This window comes from Aspergillus heteromorphus, assembly GCF_003184545.1.
Source record: "Aspergillus heteromorphus CBS 117.55 chromosome Unknown BO70scaffold_4, whole genome shotgun sequence".
Lineage (NCBI taxonomy): Eukaryota > Fungi > Ascomycota > Eurotiomycetes > Eurotiales > Aspergillaceae > Aspergillus > Aspergillus heteromorphus.
In genome coordinates, this window is record NW_020290409.1 from 12661 (window position 1) to 30554 (window position 17894).

The following is a 17894-nucleotide window of genomic DNA, read 5'->3' on the forward strand; positions in this document are numbered from 1 at the left end:
CAGTGGGGACTCCCTCGGCAAGGGTGATATCACGATGAGCTTCATGCGAGCCACCACAATCATCACGGCATGCAATGCAGAAAGCATAGTTATCGATCTCCCTTTCGAAACAGTCCACTTGATACCTACCACGGTTGGGATGTCCTAGGGGCTGATAGTCGCGCTGATCATTCAGAGCATATATAAGTCCCCTCCCTCCCATCACCTGTTCCTCTTTCTTCTCTTTTTATCCCGCATCCCGCCCAAGCCCTAACTTGTACCTCCTCACCACTACCACCACCACCACCACCACCAACACTCATTACCTCCCACTTCACACCTCCCCACCTCATCACCTCTACTTTATCCCCACCACCAAACAGACAAAAAATGGACGCCTTCGCCCCCGCCCCACCCCCACCGACCCCCCTGGGCCGGTACCGAATCCTCTCCTCCACCGCAGGCATCCGAGTCTCGCCCCTCCAACTCGGCGCAATGTCGATCGGCAGCGCATGGTCGAGCGCGCTCGGCACCATGAGCAAAGAATCGTCCTTCTCGCTGCTGGACGCGTACACCAGCATGGGCGGCAACTTCATCGACACATGCAACAACTACCAGAACGGCGAATCGGAGAGCTGGCTCGGCGAATGGATGTCCCTGCGAGGCAACCGGGACCAACTAGTGCTATCAACGAAATACACCGGCGAATACGCGGCGCACTCGATCGCGGACGGAAAAGGGAAAACGATCAACCACTCCGGGAACCATCGACGGAGCCTGCACATGAGCGTGCGCGATTCGTTGCGGAAACTGGGCACGGAGTATATTGACATTCTGTATGTGCATTGGTGGGATTACACCACGTCGGTGGAGGAGGTCATGGACAGTCTGCACTATCTGGTGGAACGCGGCCAGGTGCTGTATCTGGGGATCTGCAACGCGCCGGCGTGGGTGGTGAGTGAGGCGAACGTGTATGCGCGGATGAGCGGGAAGACGCAGTTTAGTATCTACCAGGGACGGTGGAATGTGATGGTGAGGGATTTGGAGAGGGAGGTGATTCCGATGGCGAGACGGTTTGGGATGGCGATTGCGCCGTGGGATGCGGTCGGTGGGGGCCGGCTGCAGAGTAAGGGGGCGATGGAGGAGAGGAGGAGGAAGGGCGAGGGCGTCAGGGATATGATGGGGTCGGGGGCCTGGCAGACGGAGCAGGAGGTGAAGATGAGTGAGGCCTTGGAGCAGGTTGCAGGCCAGATTGGGGACGTGTCGGTCACGGCGGTGGCGTTGGCGTATTTGATGGCCAAGACGACGAATGTGTTTCCGCTCGTCGGGGGAAGGAAGGTGGAGCATTTGAGGGATAATATCAAGGCGTTGGAGGTGAGGTTGTCTGAGGATCAGGTGAGGTTCTTGGAGGGTGTCAATGGTGGGTTGGTCAAGGGGTTTCCCTATGATATGCTGGGCGAGGAGCCCGGCGTGTCGGGCGGGACGGGCCCGTCGTTGGCGAATGCAGGGACCGTGGATTGTGTGCGGTACTCGAGGGCGATTGGGTATGAGTGATGGTTTTGGGGTGTTGTTGTTGAGTCTGTTTGGGTTGTGTTTAGGGTATAGGAGCAGCTTGGTTAGTGGCGGTGGCTGCCGAAGCAGAAGACTGCTGTATTTCTGTGATTTGACATGGTAGGGTGGTCCCTTCCGCAGCTATATCCGTGAGAATTCGGGGTTAAGCAAAATTAAGATCATACTATTGTTTTTCTGTCTTGTTTGGTTAGTTGTATCGAGCCCCGTTTGGCGTTGTCGTTGGAGGATCGTGGAGATTACACCATATATACATATAAGGACCACGTGTGGTGGTGGGTTGATTCTAAAAAGCTTGAAGAGAATGGTCAAGGTTTTGAAAGGCCACGGAGTAGGTCTACGATTTGTTCCAGATAATTCGTACCTCCAATTGCACTCCTGGCACAAGGATGAGAAAGCGAACAGGAAGTATATCATGCCGATGAGGAATCAGGCAGTCATCTGAGGCAACAAGGCAGCCAGGCAATCAATCACGCCATTCCTGGACCAAACATCTGCCAGCAGATAAGCACATCTCTGACAGGGGTAAATGCCAAATCCGATTCTAACTTTCATCAGAGAGATAGACAGATACGAGGCCAAGCCTGATAACTACACCCTTTCCCGAAGATCGCCTCGGAAAAGACCGTCCATCGATGCCTTACCCCCCAGGCACCCACCCCAACGCAGAGATTTGCAGCCTAACCCAAAGCGGCCACCACAGCCTCAGGCCAGCACGCACACCCAATCTTACTTTTCTTTTCTGTTTTCGCCGTCCGTTCCAGAAGCTTTTTGCCTGCCCTGCCGTTGAATTGAATTGAATCCCAATCAATGCCAAGTTGCCACTCACGCGGAGAAACCTCCCCCTCCTCCCACACTTACAAACCACCATCCATCCATCCCACGTCCCCGGCGTCACCATGCCGGCCCCCGGATCCTAGCCACCAGCCAGTGAGTCAAAATGACCACACACAAGCCCTAAAAAGGCCACCTCATCCCAGCTTCCGCGACACTTTTTCCCTGCATCACATCATTCCGTGACTAATTAGTGCGGTTGAAGGATTCAATCGCAGGGGCGCATATCCAGCAGCCCCCCGCCCGGGTGGAGTCCGTCCTGGTCCCGTCCCACCAAAGAAAACCTCGTTGGCCGGTGGAGTTGTACCCAGGGACACTGTGAACCGTGATTTCCGCTGGATTCGCTCTGCTGGGATGCACCAATGGTGCAAAGGCGGTTCCCGATGTCGCGATGCAGGTACCGGGGGGCGGAGGGGGGCGAATAACTGTTAACTAAAAGCTTTTTCTCCGCGTGGCGAGTTACCTGGCTGTTGTTCCCTCCCTCCAGTGACTTACTTGATTGACTACCAGTCCCCAGTCAAGTCAACCTAGGTCCCAAGTCTGGTTCTTCCCCCAGGACTAATAAGAACTGAACGCGACTCCGGGGCTGACTTCCCGTCTCTTGTCTCTCTGACTTTGACTTTGACTCTGTCCTGACTCTGAGCTGCTGTTGTCGGTTGGCATTGGCACCACCTGTGAGTGTTTCGTCTCTCGCTTCGCCTCGCCTCGCCTCTCTTTTGCACTGCATTGCTCTGCACACCGTTGCAGCACAGGCGAGCAAGCAAGAAGCAAGATGCACCACACCACCGCCACCCCCGAGGACGAGAAGATCCAGCAATACGGCTATGGCGGACCGCAGGTGGTCAGCTGTGACGACGAGGCCCCCGCCAAGGGGGAGATGGAGCTGAACGTGGGCGGACGGGGAGGCACACAGCGACGCCTGAAGAACTACCAGGTCAGCATGATCGGGTTCTGCGGCGGCATAGGCACCGGTCTCTTCGTGGGGACGGGGTCCGCGTACGCTGACGCCGGCCCAGCCGGACTGCTGCTGGCCTACATCGTGATCGGATTTATCCTGTGGTGCGTCATGCAGAGCATCGCCGAGCTGGCGACGCTGCTGCCCACGGCCGGGTCGTTCCCGCACTGGGCGACGCGGTTCATCGATCCGGCGGTTGGTTTCTCGCTGGCGATCACTTACGGATACTGCTATACGATTGCCATCGCGTCGGAGGTGTCCGCGTCGGCGGTCATCGTGGCTTACTGGACGGATATATCCCCTGCGGTGGTGATCACCGTCGGGCTGGTGCTGATCCTCGGGATCAATCTGATGAGTGTGCGGTTCTACGGCGAGAGCGAGGTGATAGCCGGCATGATCAAGGTGATTTGCTTTGTTGGGCTGGTGTTCGTCGCCATTGTGATCACGGCGGGCGGAGGCCCGAATCATCAGAGTATCGGGTTCAGGTACTGGCATCATCCCGGCGCGTGGACGAACTACAATGGTATCACTGGGCCGACGGGTCACTTCCTCGGCTTCCTGTCGGCTTTCGTCAACGCCTCGTTCAGTTTTGTCGGTGTCGAGACCGTCGTCATTACCGCTGCTGAGTCCGTCGACCCCCACTACGCTATCCCCAAGGCTGCTCGTCGCGTCACCTACCGCATCGCCTTCTTCTACATCCTCGGTGCCCTGCTCATCGGAATGATCGTCAGCCCGACCAATGCCGCCCTGGTCTCGGGATCCGGTAACGCCAACAGCTCCCCCTGGGTTATTGCCATCAAGCAGGCCGGGATCACGGCCCTGCCGTCCATCGTCAACGCCTGCGTGCTCATCTCCGCCTGGTCCGCCGGTAACTCCTACTGCTGGGTCGGGTCGCGCATGATCGTGGCGATGACCACTGATCACCAGCTGCCGCAGCTGTTCGGCCGCGTGAACAGGATGGGCGTGCCATACTACGCGGTGCTGGCCTCGTGGCTGTTCGGTCCCCTGGCGTATCTGAGTGAGTGCCCACGGATCGTTCCAAGTGTGTAACGTGTGTGCTAATGATAATCTAGGTCTCGGCTCCGGCGGCCCCTCGCAGGCCTTCACCTGGCTGCTGAACCTGAGCACCATCGCCGGTCTGATCGCGTGGGCGACGCTTTCGTTCTGCTACATCCGGTTCCACGCCGCGATGAAGGCGCAGGGCGTCAGCCGCGATACCATTCCCTGGAAGGGGCCCTTCCAGCCGTACACGGCGTGGGTGGGCTTCATCGGCTCGACCATCATCACCCTGGTGGCCGGCTTCCCCGTCTTCCTCAAGGGCAACTGGTCCACGTCGAACTTCTTCGCCTCGTACGTGGGTATTCCGATCTTCGTCGTGCCCATTATCCTGTGGAAGGTCTTCAAGCGCACCAAGGTTCGTTCTTCCCTTTCCCGTATATATTATCCTGCTTGAGCACCATCTGACGACCCCAGTTCCTGAGCACCACCGAGATCGACCTCTGGTCCGGCCGTCTGCAGGAAGGAGAGATTATCGTCAAGGAGGGAGGGCCCAAGACGCGGCTGAGACGCTTCGTGGAGTGGTTCTTCTAGTTCAATTCGTTCTTGGTTCTTCGTTCGTTCGTTTGTACATAGATGTGCGCCTAGATGGTGATACCCAACATCGCTTTAATTACATTTTCCCCTGGCCATCGTATGTTTTTTTTTTTTTTTTTATAATGTTGCTCACGCGGACTGGAACTGCTCGCCCAGTCGCTTGATATCGTTGTATGAAGCCTTGCAGCAGCCGCCGACCAGCACGGCGCTGAACTGGCCGGTCGCGACCGTGTCGTTGACCACCTGCGCGAGTTGGACTTCCCAGGGTCGCTGAGCAGTTAGCATCCGCATCACAAACCACTCAAACGCGCCACAACAAGAAGAATGAGAAAAAAAGAAAACTCACTGAATACGCCTTCTCGCCCAGATCCAGCTTCTTCTCCCACGTCTGTGTCGTAGTATTATACACCTCGCCCTGGGTACCATCAGGATACAGCACCAAAGCCGGCCTGTCCGCAATCCTGCCCTCGGCTCTCAACCTCTCGACAGCCTGCGCAAACAACCCCACCAACCGGGGCAACTTATGCACCTTGGTACAATTGATCCCGATGCCCCAGGGCGTGGCCGCGCCGTCTTCCGGCAGCAACGCCGCCTCAACCACCTGCTCGACGCTACTCCCATCGGGAAGCGCATCCTCATCCTCCTTCGGGAAAACACAGGCAACCCAGAACGGAATCCCTTGTGTCTGCTCCCCAGCCGAGGTGACAGCCCTGCGCACCGCCCTCACCTCATCGAGTCTGGGCAGCGTCTCCAGCGCAATATACTGCACCCTGTCCCTCAGCTCCTGCCCCTGTCCCTGAAACGCCTCCGTAAAAAGTCCCAACCGCTCCGTATGCCACGCCGCCAACGCCTCCTCCCCTGCGTGCCCCTCATCATAATCGCCACTATACTCCTGTCCCGGAATCATGGTCGCGCCGTACGGCCCCAGACTGAGCGCGATCTTGGCCTTGGTGCCCTGCACCGCCTGGTCGGCGACCGACAGTGCAGTGCGCAGGTAGGGCGCGATCTCCGGGCGGGCGATACCGGCGGGGTGGGCGGGGGTTTTTGTGCGCTGGAACCCGGCAACAGAGACTTGGTAGGTGGCGGTGAGGAGGACGTCGACGGAGGCGGTGGTGGTGAAGTCGCGTTGGCAGGAGAGGAGGGTGTCCGGGGAGGAGATCATCAGGTGGGAGGACCAGAGGGGGGTGGCGCTGCTGCTGAAGGTTTGGGAGTAGTGGTCTTGCAGGGAGGTGCCGAGGCCGCCGTCGAGGATCAGGATGGGGGTTGGGGTTGTCATTTTGGTGGTGGTGTGGGAGATTGGGTGTTTTGGATGGATGGAGGTGGGATGGGTGTGGAATGGGATGGTGGGAAAGGGAGGGAGGTGAGGAAATATTTGTCGGTGTTGCGTGCGGATTTGCCCCGCAATGTGTGTGGGGGGGGGTGCGTTGCGGGCGTTGTGACTTGCGTGCTTGGTGGGATTGCGGGATTGCGGGATTGCGGGATTATCGGGTTATGGGATTGTCGGGTTGCTTGGGATGTTGGAGGTTGAATGGATGTTCAAAAGAAGATGGTTTCATGGCTGTCGAAGATGTTGCTTTCAGAGTACTGCGTAGATCACTTACTTATGCAAAGCTGCTGCAGAAGCGGCGGGGGGGGGGGGGGGGGGGGTGGCGGTCACGAGTCTCGGGGAATCGGGTTGCCTCGGAAGATCTCACTGATGAATTGGAGTTCCTGGAGATATTCATTAGGATCTAGTAATATGTATAATTGAAGAAGAGGTACCTGCCTAGGGGATGAAAATAACCCTGGAATTAACTGCAGATAAGCGTCTGACCGTCCCTGGACTAGAAAGTAAGCTTAGTCTCGTGACATTGTTAGGCCGTGGGCACGTCGCGCCAGTTGATGATTTTGCCCCCATCGGAATTGAATTCTACAGGTGTATATTTTCACTGTAGAAATGACTCTGTACTGACCCCTCGAAGTTTTCCGTCGGTTATTCTACGCTCCGAGAGAGTTCCGTCGTGAAGACTCAATACAGATCCTCGCTCCAGGGTCAGATTAGTCCACTTTAGACCGATGCTGTGGTCGACCATTAGCCATCGTCTCGTGCCGCTCTCTATTAATATTCCCATGCGGATCGTCCTCGCAACATGACACCAGCACATGAGACCGATCGTCATTGGAAGGATTCGAGAACCCCCCATTGGAGGGCATCAAACGACACCCCCCCACAGTGATAGGCAGGGCCGTTTTCTCTAGATTAGCCAGGACAGTGGCAGTGTCACCGTCCGATCCCAGTTAATTCCGCGACAGTGTGACAGTCAAGGCTGTGGCTGTTACTGGGTGGTAATTACTACTAGTACTCCAGTACTACTTACCAGCCAATGCATCTGCATCATGCACACAGCCTCAGCCACAGCAGCGTTCCAATTCATGAAGTCCGATTTATCTATCCATCTATCTAGTCTAGCTGCAGGGTTGGTATGGAGCTAGGAAGCAGGCAACTAGCAATAGTAGCACCGAGTTAGCGCCCTTACCCCGGTGCGATTCCGATCTAATCACATCGCCTCCTTTCAAAGAGGCGCGACCAGGTAGTTTCTATCTCAGTCCCTGAATCCACCCCCACAGCTGTAAACATGAAAAAATAAAAAAATAAAAAATAAAAAAAAGCGACCAATTATGCTTGAACCCGACCTCCCCATCACGAGAACACCAGGACAATCTCTCACTGGCCCAGCACGCTACAATCAGACTTTCACTCATATATACTTTTTTTTTGCCTCACAAGTCCATGCAAGGGACATGTCCCAGGGCCAGTCTTGGTGGTAATTGCAGACACTACCTAACTACTACCAAAAACTGCCGCAGTTTCTTTATCCCGCCCGCCTCGGTCCTGCGTACGGTACGGAGTACTGTGCGGATGGCATCTACGGTACAGAATGAGGCTGCCTAGCACGATTGGGGCGATACTGCGGAGTATTGCTAAGAATAGCGCGCACCGCCCCAGCCCTATTGGCCAAGCAGCCACAGAAGCTTGGGTAAAGCTTGGAGCAGCAGATATTTCCGTTTCTACTCCGTACTGTCTAGGGTGCTGATTGAATTACATGGATGGCGTTGAGGGGAATACTACAGTACTACAGTTTGAGAGATGCCGAAAAATGAGTCTGCCTATTTTACTGCCGCGGTGGCTGGTGGCTGGGGGCCGATCGTCGGCTGTTTGGGATCGCTGTCGTACGGTATCTGTACGGTACTGGGCTTGAGACGGGGCATATCTTCCGAGCCTTCGTCTCTTGCCGGGGATAGTCGGTAGAATAGGTAGACCGGAAAGTAGATAGATAGAGAGATAATGGAAGTGATGAAGACGAGAGTGATGTAGTCCTCCTGACCTACCCTCCGCGCATGATGCTCGTCTATCCCCCAGTTATACAGGGAGATAGACAGGTAAACAATATTCAGAATCCGGCCTCCTCCACGAATCCCCCCCCGCCAAGCCCCGCCAAGCTGCTAGTCGGCAGGGCTGAGCGAGTTGACGTGGACGGGCTCGTGGTTATGAGTGGTTGTCTGTATTGATCGATGCGTACGCGCTGGTACCGGCCGTCCCGCTGGACCCCTGATCCAAACAATCTTTCCCTTTGCCTTTCACCCTACCCTGGGAGTCCGTGGCATAAATAGCGCCCGCCCGGCCCTGCTTCTCCATCATCATCATCTCCATCATCCACAGACAGAAAGACAGACAGACAGATAGATAAACCTACCTTCCCCACCTATCTACCTACCCACCTACCTTTCCACAACAACCAACCACTTCAATCAAAATGTTCAGCTGGTTCAAGTCCACCAAGCAGCAGGAGGAGTCCGCCCAGCCCACCTGGGACCCCAACACCATGACCATGACCAGCCAGCAGCCCTCTAGCCCGGAGGCGCCTTCCACCGAGCGCGTCATCACTGAGCAGCCCGTATGCTTTTCCCTCCCCCATAACCTCACCTCCCCACTCTCGTCTCCATCCATGAAGTCAAGCTAATATGATCATCTCCAGAACACCGACGAAGCCATGAAGATGAACCTGCGTGGTGGCGGTGCCGGTGATGTTTGCTGCGGAGTGTATGTTCCCGCCCCGCCCTGTCTCCCTCTCCTTCAACATCCACCCATCCACCCTACCCCACAATGGAAATGGATAAATGACTAACTAACTGTCCACAGTTGCGCCGGTCTCCTCTGCTTCGAATGCTGCGAGGATTGCTGCTAGACAAGACAATCAATACCCTAACTACCACCCTACCACCCTTATGAAAGGAGAAACGAACACGAAAACGAAAGAAAAGAAAGGAAAAGAAAGAAACGTGCTACCTACCTACCTACCTACCTACCTACCTACCGCTCACCATCTATGACCTACCTTACCTTCACGATGAACCCGAACGATGAATCGCGAGGACGAGGAGAAGGGAGAAGAAGAATGGGAAGGGCAAGGAGCAATTACTAAATTTCGATGATGTCTGGTCGCTACCTATGATCGCTTATACCCGGTGTACTTATCTACCCACCTACCTACTTATTCTGTTGCCTCTTGGGTTTATGTTATGTTATTGGAATAAATGGATAAATGACATGACTTTTGTTCGGTATTCGGTGTTCAGTATTAGTGTTCAGGACTAGTGTTCAGGACTGGTTCAGTGTCTATCGTTTGCGCGTTCGGTGCGGTACGCTGGATGGGTGGATGGATGGGCGGGCGGTTCGGTTCGTCGGCTTGATTTGCTTTCGCTACCTAGTAGGCAGAAAGCAGAGTACCTCACCTAGACGGCAGAGTCGCGAAATGACTATTTGTTGGATTTTTATTGTTCTTGTTGACTAACTATGAGACATTGCTAGAAACATGACGCGCCTCAATATTTCCTCCGTTCTTGCCAGTCTGACTAAGAGATACACTGTGAATTAACTATGGGAGTCTGATATTGAGTCAATATCCTCCCCCGGCGCAATTGCAAATTGCAAATTATTGAATGACCAATCCCATGAAACAAAACCAAGTCAATGAATCCGTCGAGAACAATCCCTGGATGCGCAAAGAGGCGACTTTTTCTACCTCTTTCGATCGTTCTCCTACCACATTCGTCTCTCTCGCATATCCTGTCCGATGGTCGTGGAACGGTTCACATCAATCTTGCCCGCCTCGTACTTGACCGTCCCGTCGGTGTGGAGGCCCACGGCCTTGACGAAACCCCCGCTCACCTCGTCGATGATATCTCCGAACTTCGGGCCGTCGTTGAGGTTGCAGCGGATAGTGCCGGATTCGCAGTGTGCCACGAGGGCGGCGGTGGATTTGAACATGCGGAGACAGCCGGGGCATCTGGGGAGAGGGTAAGTTGGCGTGTATCCTGGCTTGTGAAGCACAAGAGAGGGAAGAAGGGAAGGGGGGCAGGAGACCAGTCTACTTACTGCATGCTACGACGGGCGTTGCTCTTCGCCAGCATATGGTGCTCGAAGACCCTCATGTCCTTGAAGTTCTTTCCACAGGGACACTCATACAGACCACTCAAGGAGCTGAAAAACCTGGTTGGATCCCAGTTACGATCGATAAGACGAAGGGTATATCCCGCGTCGATCTGCTTGCCGAACGGGGCATTCTCGTCGCCAGGGAAAGCAGCAGGGGGAGCCTGTGCCTTCTCCTTGCCCTTTCCAGCGGTATCGGCATGGCTTTTGGGGTTGGCTGCGCAAGCACCGCCCTTCTCCTCGTCTTCAAACGCCAGCATGGCCGACGAAAAGGCACCCTTGGGCGCGTTGATCAGCGAGGGGTGCGACAATCCGATGCCGTCATCGGCCTCGAGGGGACCGGTGAGCTTGACGCCGCCCTCGGACTCATCGACGCCCTCGGGGTCCGGCAGAGTCGGCAGCCCGGTTCCCTCGCCAGTTCGAAGGGCCTCCTTGATGATGAACTTCTTGGACTGCTCGTGCAGGAGCCGCGTCATCGGAATCTCGGGGCAGTCGTCTTCCTCGATGTGGCGGACCAGGGCGCTGGCTTGGTTAAATTTCTGCTTGCAGCCGACGCAGGTCACTCTCTGATGGGCGCGGTGGAGCTACAGAGATACGATGGTTAGATGAAGTTGGCGAGGGGATAGGGGGGGGGTGAGGCTGCTCACGTTGCGGATGTGGGTGTCCCGGCCGCCCTCGCAGCGGAACTCGCTCGCGCACATCGGACAAACGATGTGCTTCTCGCTCTGGATGCGGTGGATCAGGTATCGCTCGTCGTCCTCGAAGTCCTCGTCGCAGCGGATGCAGTACTCGTGCTCGATGACCTTGTGCTTCTTCATGGCCACGTCGGAGGCGAAGTAGAGTCTGCATTTGGGGATGGTGCAGCGCACCCGGGTGGGGGCTGCCTGGGAGGCCATGTTTGCTAAAGAGGAGGATGTTCGTGGTGGGATAAACAAAGAAGTGGGGGCACGCAGGACGCGAAGTGATGTTGGTGTCGTGGGAGTCGTGGCTCAATTCACTATGGAGTGGATCAGGGAACGGGGGAGGAAACGGTGGAGCTTTCTTCCCTTTCCCTGGTGGGGTGGAGGTGAACGAAGGTGAGACGACAGTGCCGGCGAGGGATGGTGTGGGGATCTGTCTCAGTAGATTTGAAAGATGATTGCAGAGGATCTCGGAAGAGGAGTTGGGGAGCTGGCTCTCTTAGGTGTTGGCCACTTTTCAGTGGGGGGAGACTGGCGATTAGACGATAGAGACTGCGGGAGGTTTTATGTTCCTCAGTTGTACTGGGTTTGAAAGATAGTCGTGCAGGATATGGGGAGGGTCTCTCAGATGCTGATCACTTTGCAGTGGGAGGAGACTGGAGGGGTGAGGCGAAGTCGAGGACGTTTCGGTCAGGCGCTACGTTCCAGCAGCTTCCATCCTTCCTGATTCAACCATGACCCAAGGATGAGGAAATTACACCAAGTCAATTCCATTCATCGCGTCATATATGGGTAACGATAACTACACCATCCAGTCCACCTCTCCAACCCCACCATCCAACTTAGAACCTCGAGAACGGCAGCCTGTCCACGTCAGTATACCCATCCTGCACCACCAGAACCAGGAACATCAACTCACCACTTCCCCCTCAGGGTAATCACCGCCCAGTTGTTCCCATCCTGATCCGTCTCCTTCTCCACCTTCGTCGAGAACGAGATCGCGCTCATGATGCCATCCCCGAACTTCTCATTCAGCACCGCCTTGTACGCGTACCCGTAGTTCTGCACGATCTCGTACAGCCGGTAGATCAGCGGCTCCTTGGGGGGCATCTCGACGGTGCGACCGCGGTCGGGGAAGCCGCTGAGCAGCTCTTCGAGCTTGGAGTGGGGGATCCCCAGCAGCGAGGCGAGCTTCTCGATGTCCTCGGGCGAGGCCTTGGCCTGGCCGTAGAAGATGGCGGCGGCGGCGACTTCATTGCGGCCGATGTGCTGGGCGATCTGCTCGAAGCTCAGCTGCTTGGCGGCTTTGGCGCTGAAGAGGGTGTCCGAGGCGGAGGGGAGGTAGGGGCGTTGGGAGCCCTGCGGTCGGAGGGGGGGGGGGGGAGTTAGTTTGTAATTTGATTTATTTGGTTGGTGGGATTCAGAGGATCATTTGGAAGACTCACGTCGAGGGTTACGAGAGACATGGTGGAATTGGAATTGATGTTGGGGTCAATGTTGGCGAGGAATCGAGAATCGAGAGGCAGGGAGGATGTCGGATGGACGATGTCATTCTTAAATAAGTGGCCGGCATCGGCTTCTCCAACTGCGTGCGGGGTTGACTGACTACTAACTAGTTACTAGCAGTACTAAGTACTACTACTACTAGTGTCCACTGCTGCGGGGTCTGCCGAGGATCTCCAAATCAGCCCATTCTTCCCAACATCAACATTCATGTTGCTCTGCTGTGGGATACGCAGTATTTATACCAAACTACTCAGGGGGGTATTGTTTTGAGAGACCAATCTGAAAATGATCATAGGTGCGTACTATCCCAGAGAGAATGTTACCCCCAACCCACGATATCATTCTGGAAGATGACTATCCTCGGCGGACTGTGGACAATTGATAACCTGGCAGATAAATAGAAAATATGGTACTCCGTAGTAGGATACTACTACTAGTACTAAGTAGTAAGTAGTACTACTATCCACCCTGCAGCTGTCCCAACCGGATCGCCATCAACGCGCATCACGTGCCCCCCCCCTCATTTCTTTCTCCGCAACTCCGCCACCGTCAACAACTATGGAATCACCACACCCCATGCACCACACCCCGGGAACCAAACGCCCCGCGTCGGAGCAGGAAATCAGCGGCTCGCGCACTCGTCCATGCCATGCCTGCAACAAGACCTTCTCCAAAGCCGAGCACCTCACCAGGCACCTCCGCAGCCACACCCAGGAAAAGCCGTACGCGTGTGCGACCTGTGGGAGGGTCTACTCTCGAAGGTTGAAAGGTGCGGAGGCCGAAACACCTGTGCTACCACTGACTGCTGCAGCGATGTGTTACGCCGACACGAGAAGAGCCACCAGAACCCTTCCCCGCATTCCCGACTGTCGATGTCGGCAACCCCGTTCCCATCTACGGCCGACGACTCGATGATGCCCACGCCTCCGTCTCCCGTACGACCAAAGCGACAGAGGGTCCTGCCGGTTTCTTCCCTGCTCATGCCAACGACTTCTCAGCTGGAGGAGACAATCGATCCTCCCGAGGCTATTCCGGCGGGGATGAGTTTACATGACACCGTATTACAGGCGGATTCCAGCACGTGGTTCTTGGACGCGGACTTTGATGTGAATGCCTTGGACTTTTCAATCTCCTCTGCCATATCCGAATGGGCGCAACTGCCTTCCGCCCCAGGTTTCTGTGATTCGACTGGCCCAGAAGAGCCCCCGCTGCCTATACCAACACCGTCGGGGACCAAGGATGAGGACCCGCCATCGGCAGACACTGTCAGGAAGAAGTGGTTTACCTGCTTGTCTCCACCAGACCAGACCGGATCTGTCTACCCAAGCGGTATCTCCGGGGATTATTTCCTCCAAGGGAGGGATGCTGATGATAGCTACAGGGCTGGTCTGTCCCAGAGACTAAAGCCTCGTATGCAGGATGAAGCACTGCCCTCGGTTGAACAGCTCAATCTATTCGCGAAGCTGTTCTTTAGCCGGTTTCACTCCCTGTTTCCCGTCATACATGCCCCAACCTTCCGACCGGTGGCAGAAAATTCGTTGCTGTTTTTGTCGATCTGCTCCATAGGAAGCCTTTTTGTTGGGTCATCGCATGCCGTGGCGCAGGGCTTGAGAATATTTGAAAGACTAAACAAAGCTGTTCTGGCCTCGTGGGAGAACATATTGGCCCACAGTCGGTCCGATGCACTATCAATGGTCCAGACCGCTATTCTGGGCCAGACATATGGCATGCTATCCGGACGGCCCAGAGATTTAATTCTCGCCGATGTTCTCCATGGCGCCGCCCTGGGCTGGACGCGCGAGTCCAACAAGTACTGCGGCCCCAACCATACCGAACCCATTAATCCAGACTTAGATGGACATGAACTGGACGAGCAATGGCACCGTTGGGTTGAAGTGGAGCAAAGAAGGCGGGTCGAGATCGCGTTGAACATCCATGATGCAGAGCTCGCAAGGCTGATGCACCATGAGCCGATTCGCAAACATCGATTCGCCCAGTATCCTCGGTTAGGATCCGAGGCCATGTTTATGGCACCCACAGCGGCCCGATGGGCTGACCTCTACCGACAGTCGTTGTATGGAGGGTCTGATCTCAATATTGATATCCATTTTCACAAAGCCGGACACAACTCTAGATTTGCTGTCTATAGTGTCCTGGAAAGTATTAGCGCATACGTCATTGAAGCTCGCCTATCGGAAGGCTTGGACGAAGGGAGATCTGAAGAACTGTCAGGTCTGTTAATGCACTGGTGGATAGAGTACGGTCCGCATTTCAAGGATGAGGAAGACGCATTTGGCCTTCCGGTTCTGTGGCACTCAATATACATGTCCCTCTACGCGGACATGGACTTACTCGAGCGGGCAGTTGGTCGCGATGGCCATGCATCTGCTATCGACTCCCGCGATGCCGTTCGTACATGGACCGGCTCATTGAATGCCAGCAAGTGCTTGGTTCACGCGCTATTAATACAACGCCATCTGGAGAGGATGCGGATCTCTTCGGAGCCTGCGATCCATGTCCCTGGTGCTCTGTACTCGGCTGCCCTTGCATGGCTCTGCTTCACGAGGATCGGGTCGCAACGATCGGTCGATCTCAGGGCGTTTGACGCTCCGGAGATTCGGCTCCTAGGCAGTGAGGCCGCCCTTCAAGAAGCGCAAGGGCAGGCATTCGGGGACTCGGTGTTTGCAGACGTCAACCACCTGCATAGACTGATTGATCTGTTGCATCGCTTTGGGCGCTGGGCTATCTCGAAAACCTTTGCAACTGTATTATGTGCAGCTTTGGAGGAGGCTGGGAAGAATGAGTATTAGGACCGCCTTCCAGCACGCAAGGGGCCTGCCGGTAGTAATAGCTCATGCATACTCCGTACTCTTTAACACTCATCCAGAATGCGGCCTGGGTCGGTCTCCCCGCAGCCTGGCGGGGTTGGCGGGGTTGCGGGATGGTGGGATGGTGGGATGGTGGGATGCGGATGCGGGGTGGCGGGGTGATCTGCGCAGCCGGAATATGGAGGTATCCTTCGCTCATCCCTTGTTGACAACCTTGCATGATCTGACCTGTGGGGGCTACAGTTGCACGGAAACGTTATCTGCTCTTCGTCGACGATGAACAATATAAGTGCCCCTCTGGTCCACATCTGGGCAGTCAAGCAATCCAGCAAGTTTCACATTCAGAATCGCGACTCTACCAAGACTAATCACTTACCATGCCGGTCTTCACCGAATTCGCCTCCAAGTCTCGAGACCTCCGAGTCCTTCCATCCTTCGCCCCTCCGCTGCCTCGTTTCTCACCACCCTTCCAGCCTAAAGGAGATGGGACCGAGCGGTATGAAGTGGTTATCGTAGGGGTATGTCCTGTCAAACCTACATCACGCGAAAATAATCTATGACAAGCAGACTAATGTACCTAGGCCGGGCCCGCGGGACTCATGCTGCAGCTTCTTCTGGCCAGATATGGACTGAGCGACGAGTCTCTGCTATGCATCGATTCCAAGTCAAGCACGTTGAAGTCCGGCCAGGCCGATGGTATCCAGCCCCGGACATTGGAGGTGTTGAAAACATTGGGCATTTCGGACGAGATCGAGAACGAGGCGTGCCAGATCTGGGATTTTGCCTTCTGGAACACAGCTACCGACGCCTCCAAAATCATCGAGCGCAAGTCCATTCTCCCCGACGTGATACCCGAGGCGCGCTTTCCCTATGAAGCTACCATCCACCAGGGGCGGGTGGAACGCATAATGGAAACCGACCTCCTGCGATACTCCAAGAGAGGAGTGCAAAGAGACACCAAGCTGCTCAACGTTCAGATCGATGAAACAGATGCCGAGTTTCCCGTTGTGGCCGAGATCGAGACGCACGGTGTTAGACGAGTTATTCGGTCCAAACACTTGGTTGGTGCAGATGGTGCACACTCCATGGTTCGTCAATCTATGGGACTGAAGCTGGAGGGCCAGTCGTTGGACCATATCTGGGGCGTTGTGGACATGGTGGCGGACACCAACTTCCCTGACATTCGCAAACGGTGTGCGATCCACTCCCCGGCTGGCTCGGTGATGGTGATTCCCCGGGAGCAGATCGTGACGGGTGAGTATCTCACTCGACTCTACGTACAGGTGCCAGGGATTGTGAACCCAGACAGCGACGTTGCCGGGGAATCTGCAGACCCGTGCGTCGAGGATGCCAGAGTACGCCGCAGCAAAGTGACGCTCGACGAGATCCTGAAGCAAGCCACGGACGCGTTCAAGCCGTACTGCCTGCGACCCAAGAGCGACGAGTCCATCGACTGGTGGGCCGCTTACCAGATTGGTCAGCGGGTCTCACCTGAATTTACTGTCAAGGACTCTGCTGGTATTGACCGGGTGTTCATAGCGGGAGACGGTATGTCCACCTACTATTCAGAAATGAACGTCGCTAATGACCATAGCCTGCCACACACACAGCCCGAAGGTATTGTCCATGACCTATCCACAGACCAGGCTAGCGGCTAACCGTGTTCAGGCCGGCCAAGGAATGAACGTATCCATGATGGACTCTTACAATCTGGCCTGGAAACTGGCCTACCACATCCACGGGCTCAGTCCCGCCTCCGCCCAGCAGGGGCATCCGGATCCTCTGCTCCACACCTACCAGCTGGAACGGCATGCCAACGCACAGCAGTTGATTGACTTCGACCGCAAGTTCTCGACCATCTTCTCCGGTCAGCTCGACAGCGAGTCGGGCCTGTCGCACGCCGAGTTTGTGGAGACGTTCAACACGGGCAACGGCTTCACCAGCGGATGTGGGGTGGAGTATGCCGATAACATGATCGTGGCGAAGACGCCTGACGGATCCATCCATCCTGTGCGAGGGGACGACTACCTGTCGGGGATCCTTCGCGCGGGCAGGCGGTTGCTGAACGTGAAGGTGAAGCGACACGCGGACGGCAGACACCGGGATATCCACGATGGTCAGTAGTAACAGCCCCCTGCTGTTTCTTGCCCCGGCTGACCACACATGCCTTGCAGATCTGGCGTCCACGGGCCGGTTCCGGATCGTGACGCTCACCTCGGATGATCTTCTGGAGACCGAAGGGGTTTCCGCCCGGGCACTGACCTCGGTGTTTCGTCTGTTGGAATGTTTCCCGGCGGGGGTGATCGAGGCGATCGTGTTGCACCCGCGGCTGGGAAGGGGGGTCGAGTGGGAGGATGTCCCGGGGTGCGTGAAGGGGCAGGCGGAGATGCGGTTCTACGACGGGCAGGCGCTGGAGGATGCATACCAGCGGTACGGGGTGGATGCGGGGCAGGGGGCGGTTGTCGCAGTGCGGCCCGACG

At 55.9% G+C, this 17894-nt stretch overlaps 8 protein-coding genes across 8 annotated transcripts; 5 read left to right on the forward strand and 3 right to left on the reverse strand.

Annotated features, from left to right (window-relative positions):
* Nucleotides 1-369: 369 nt before the first annotated feature.
* On the forward strand, nt 370-1533 carry BO70DRAFT_417732 (aryl-alcohol dehydrogenase; the record flags this gene model as incomplete). Its single annotated transcript, XM_025547428.1, has 1 exon — nt 370-1533. The coding sequence occupies one exon, from the start codon at nt 370-372 to the stop codon at nt 1531-1533; it is 1164 nt and encodes a 387-aa protein (XP_025402100.1).
* Nucleotides 1534-2801: 1268 nt separating this feature from the next.
* BO70DRAFT_156929 (putative amino acid permease) lies at nt 2802-5190 on the forward strand. Its single transcript, XM_025538247.1, has 3 exons — nt 2802-4355; nt 4411-4751; nt 4811-5190. The coding sequence occupies exons 1-3, from the start codon at nt 3155-3157 to the stop codon at nt 4925-4927; spliced, it is 1659 nt and encodes a 552-aa protein (XP_025402101.1). The 5' UTR covers nt 2802-3154; the 3' UTR covers nt 4928-5190.
* BO70DRAFT_385110 (homocysteine S-methyltransferase family protein) lies at nt 5060-6206 on the reverse strand (the record flags this gene model as incomplete). The annotated part of the gene is made up of 2 exons (XM_025545711.1): nt 5060-5200; nt 5277-6206. 2 exons carry the CDS (start codon nt 6204-6206, stop codon nt 5060-5062), a joined length of 1071 nt encoding a protein of 356 aa, XP_025402102.1.
* Nucleotides 6207-8651: 2445 nt separating this feature from the next.
* BO70DRAFT_308865 (uncharacterized protein) lies at nt 8652-9012 on the forward strand (the record flags this gene model as incomplete). Its single annotated transcript, XM_025540117.1, has 2 exons — nt 8652-8865; nt 8947-9012. Coding segments are annotated over exons 1-2 (207 nt in total), but the record flags the coding sequence as incomplete, so codon positions are not given.
* A 776-nt stretch (nt 9013-9788) lies between these two features.
* BO70DRAFT_359231 (putative C2H2 finger domain protein) lies at nt 9789-11728 on the reverse strand. Its single transcript, XM_025542494.1, is given in 4 exon segments — nt 9789-10314; nt 10327-10330; nt 10357-10984; nt 11048-11728. 4 exon segments carry the CDS (start codon nt 11294-11296, stop codon nt 10011-10013), a joined length of 1185 nt encoding a protein of 394 aa, XP_025402104.1. The 5' UTR covers nt 11297-11728; the 3' UTR covers nt 9789-10010.
* A 194-nt stretch (nt 11729-11922) lies between these two features.
* Nucleotides 11923-12546, reverse strand: cyn1 (putative cyanate hydratase; the record flags this gene model as incomplete). The annotated part of the gene is made up of 3 exons (XM_025546364.1): nt 11923-11944; nt 12000-12439; nt 12526-12546. The coding sequence occupies 3 exons, from the start codon at nt 12544-12546 to the stop codon at nt 11923-11925; spliced, it is 483 nt and encodes a 160-aa protein (XP_025402105.1).
* Nucleotides 12547-13184: 638 nt separating this feature from the next.
* BO70DRAFT_359232 (uncharacterized protein) lies at nt 13185-15494 on the forward strand. Its single transcript, XM_025542495.1, has one exon. It carries the CDS (start codon nt 13231-13233, stop codon nt 15394-15396), a length of 2166 nt encoding a protein of 721 aa, XP_025402106.1. The 5' UTR covers nt 13185-13230; the 3' UTR covers nt 15397-15494.
* Nucleotides 15495-15580: 86 nt separating this feature from the next.
* BO70DRAFT_359233 (uncharacterized protein) lies at nt 15581-17543 on the forward strand. The gene is made up of 5 exons (XM_025542496.1): nt 15581-15598; nt 15658-15932; nt 15996-16962; nt 17009-17031; nt 17083-17543. The coding sequence occupies exons 2-5, from the start codon at nt 15792-15794 to the stop codon at nt 17536-17538; spliced, it is 1587 nt and encodes a 528-aa protein (XP_025402107.1). The 5' UTR covers nt 15581-15598; nt 15658-15791; the 3' UTR covers nt 17539-17543.
* Nucleotides 17544-17894: the final 351 nt, after the last annotated feature.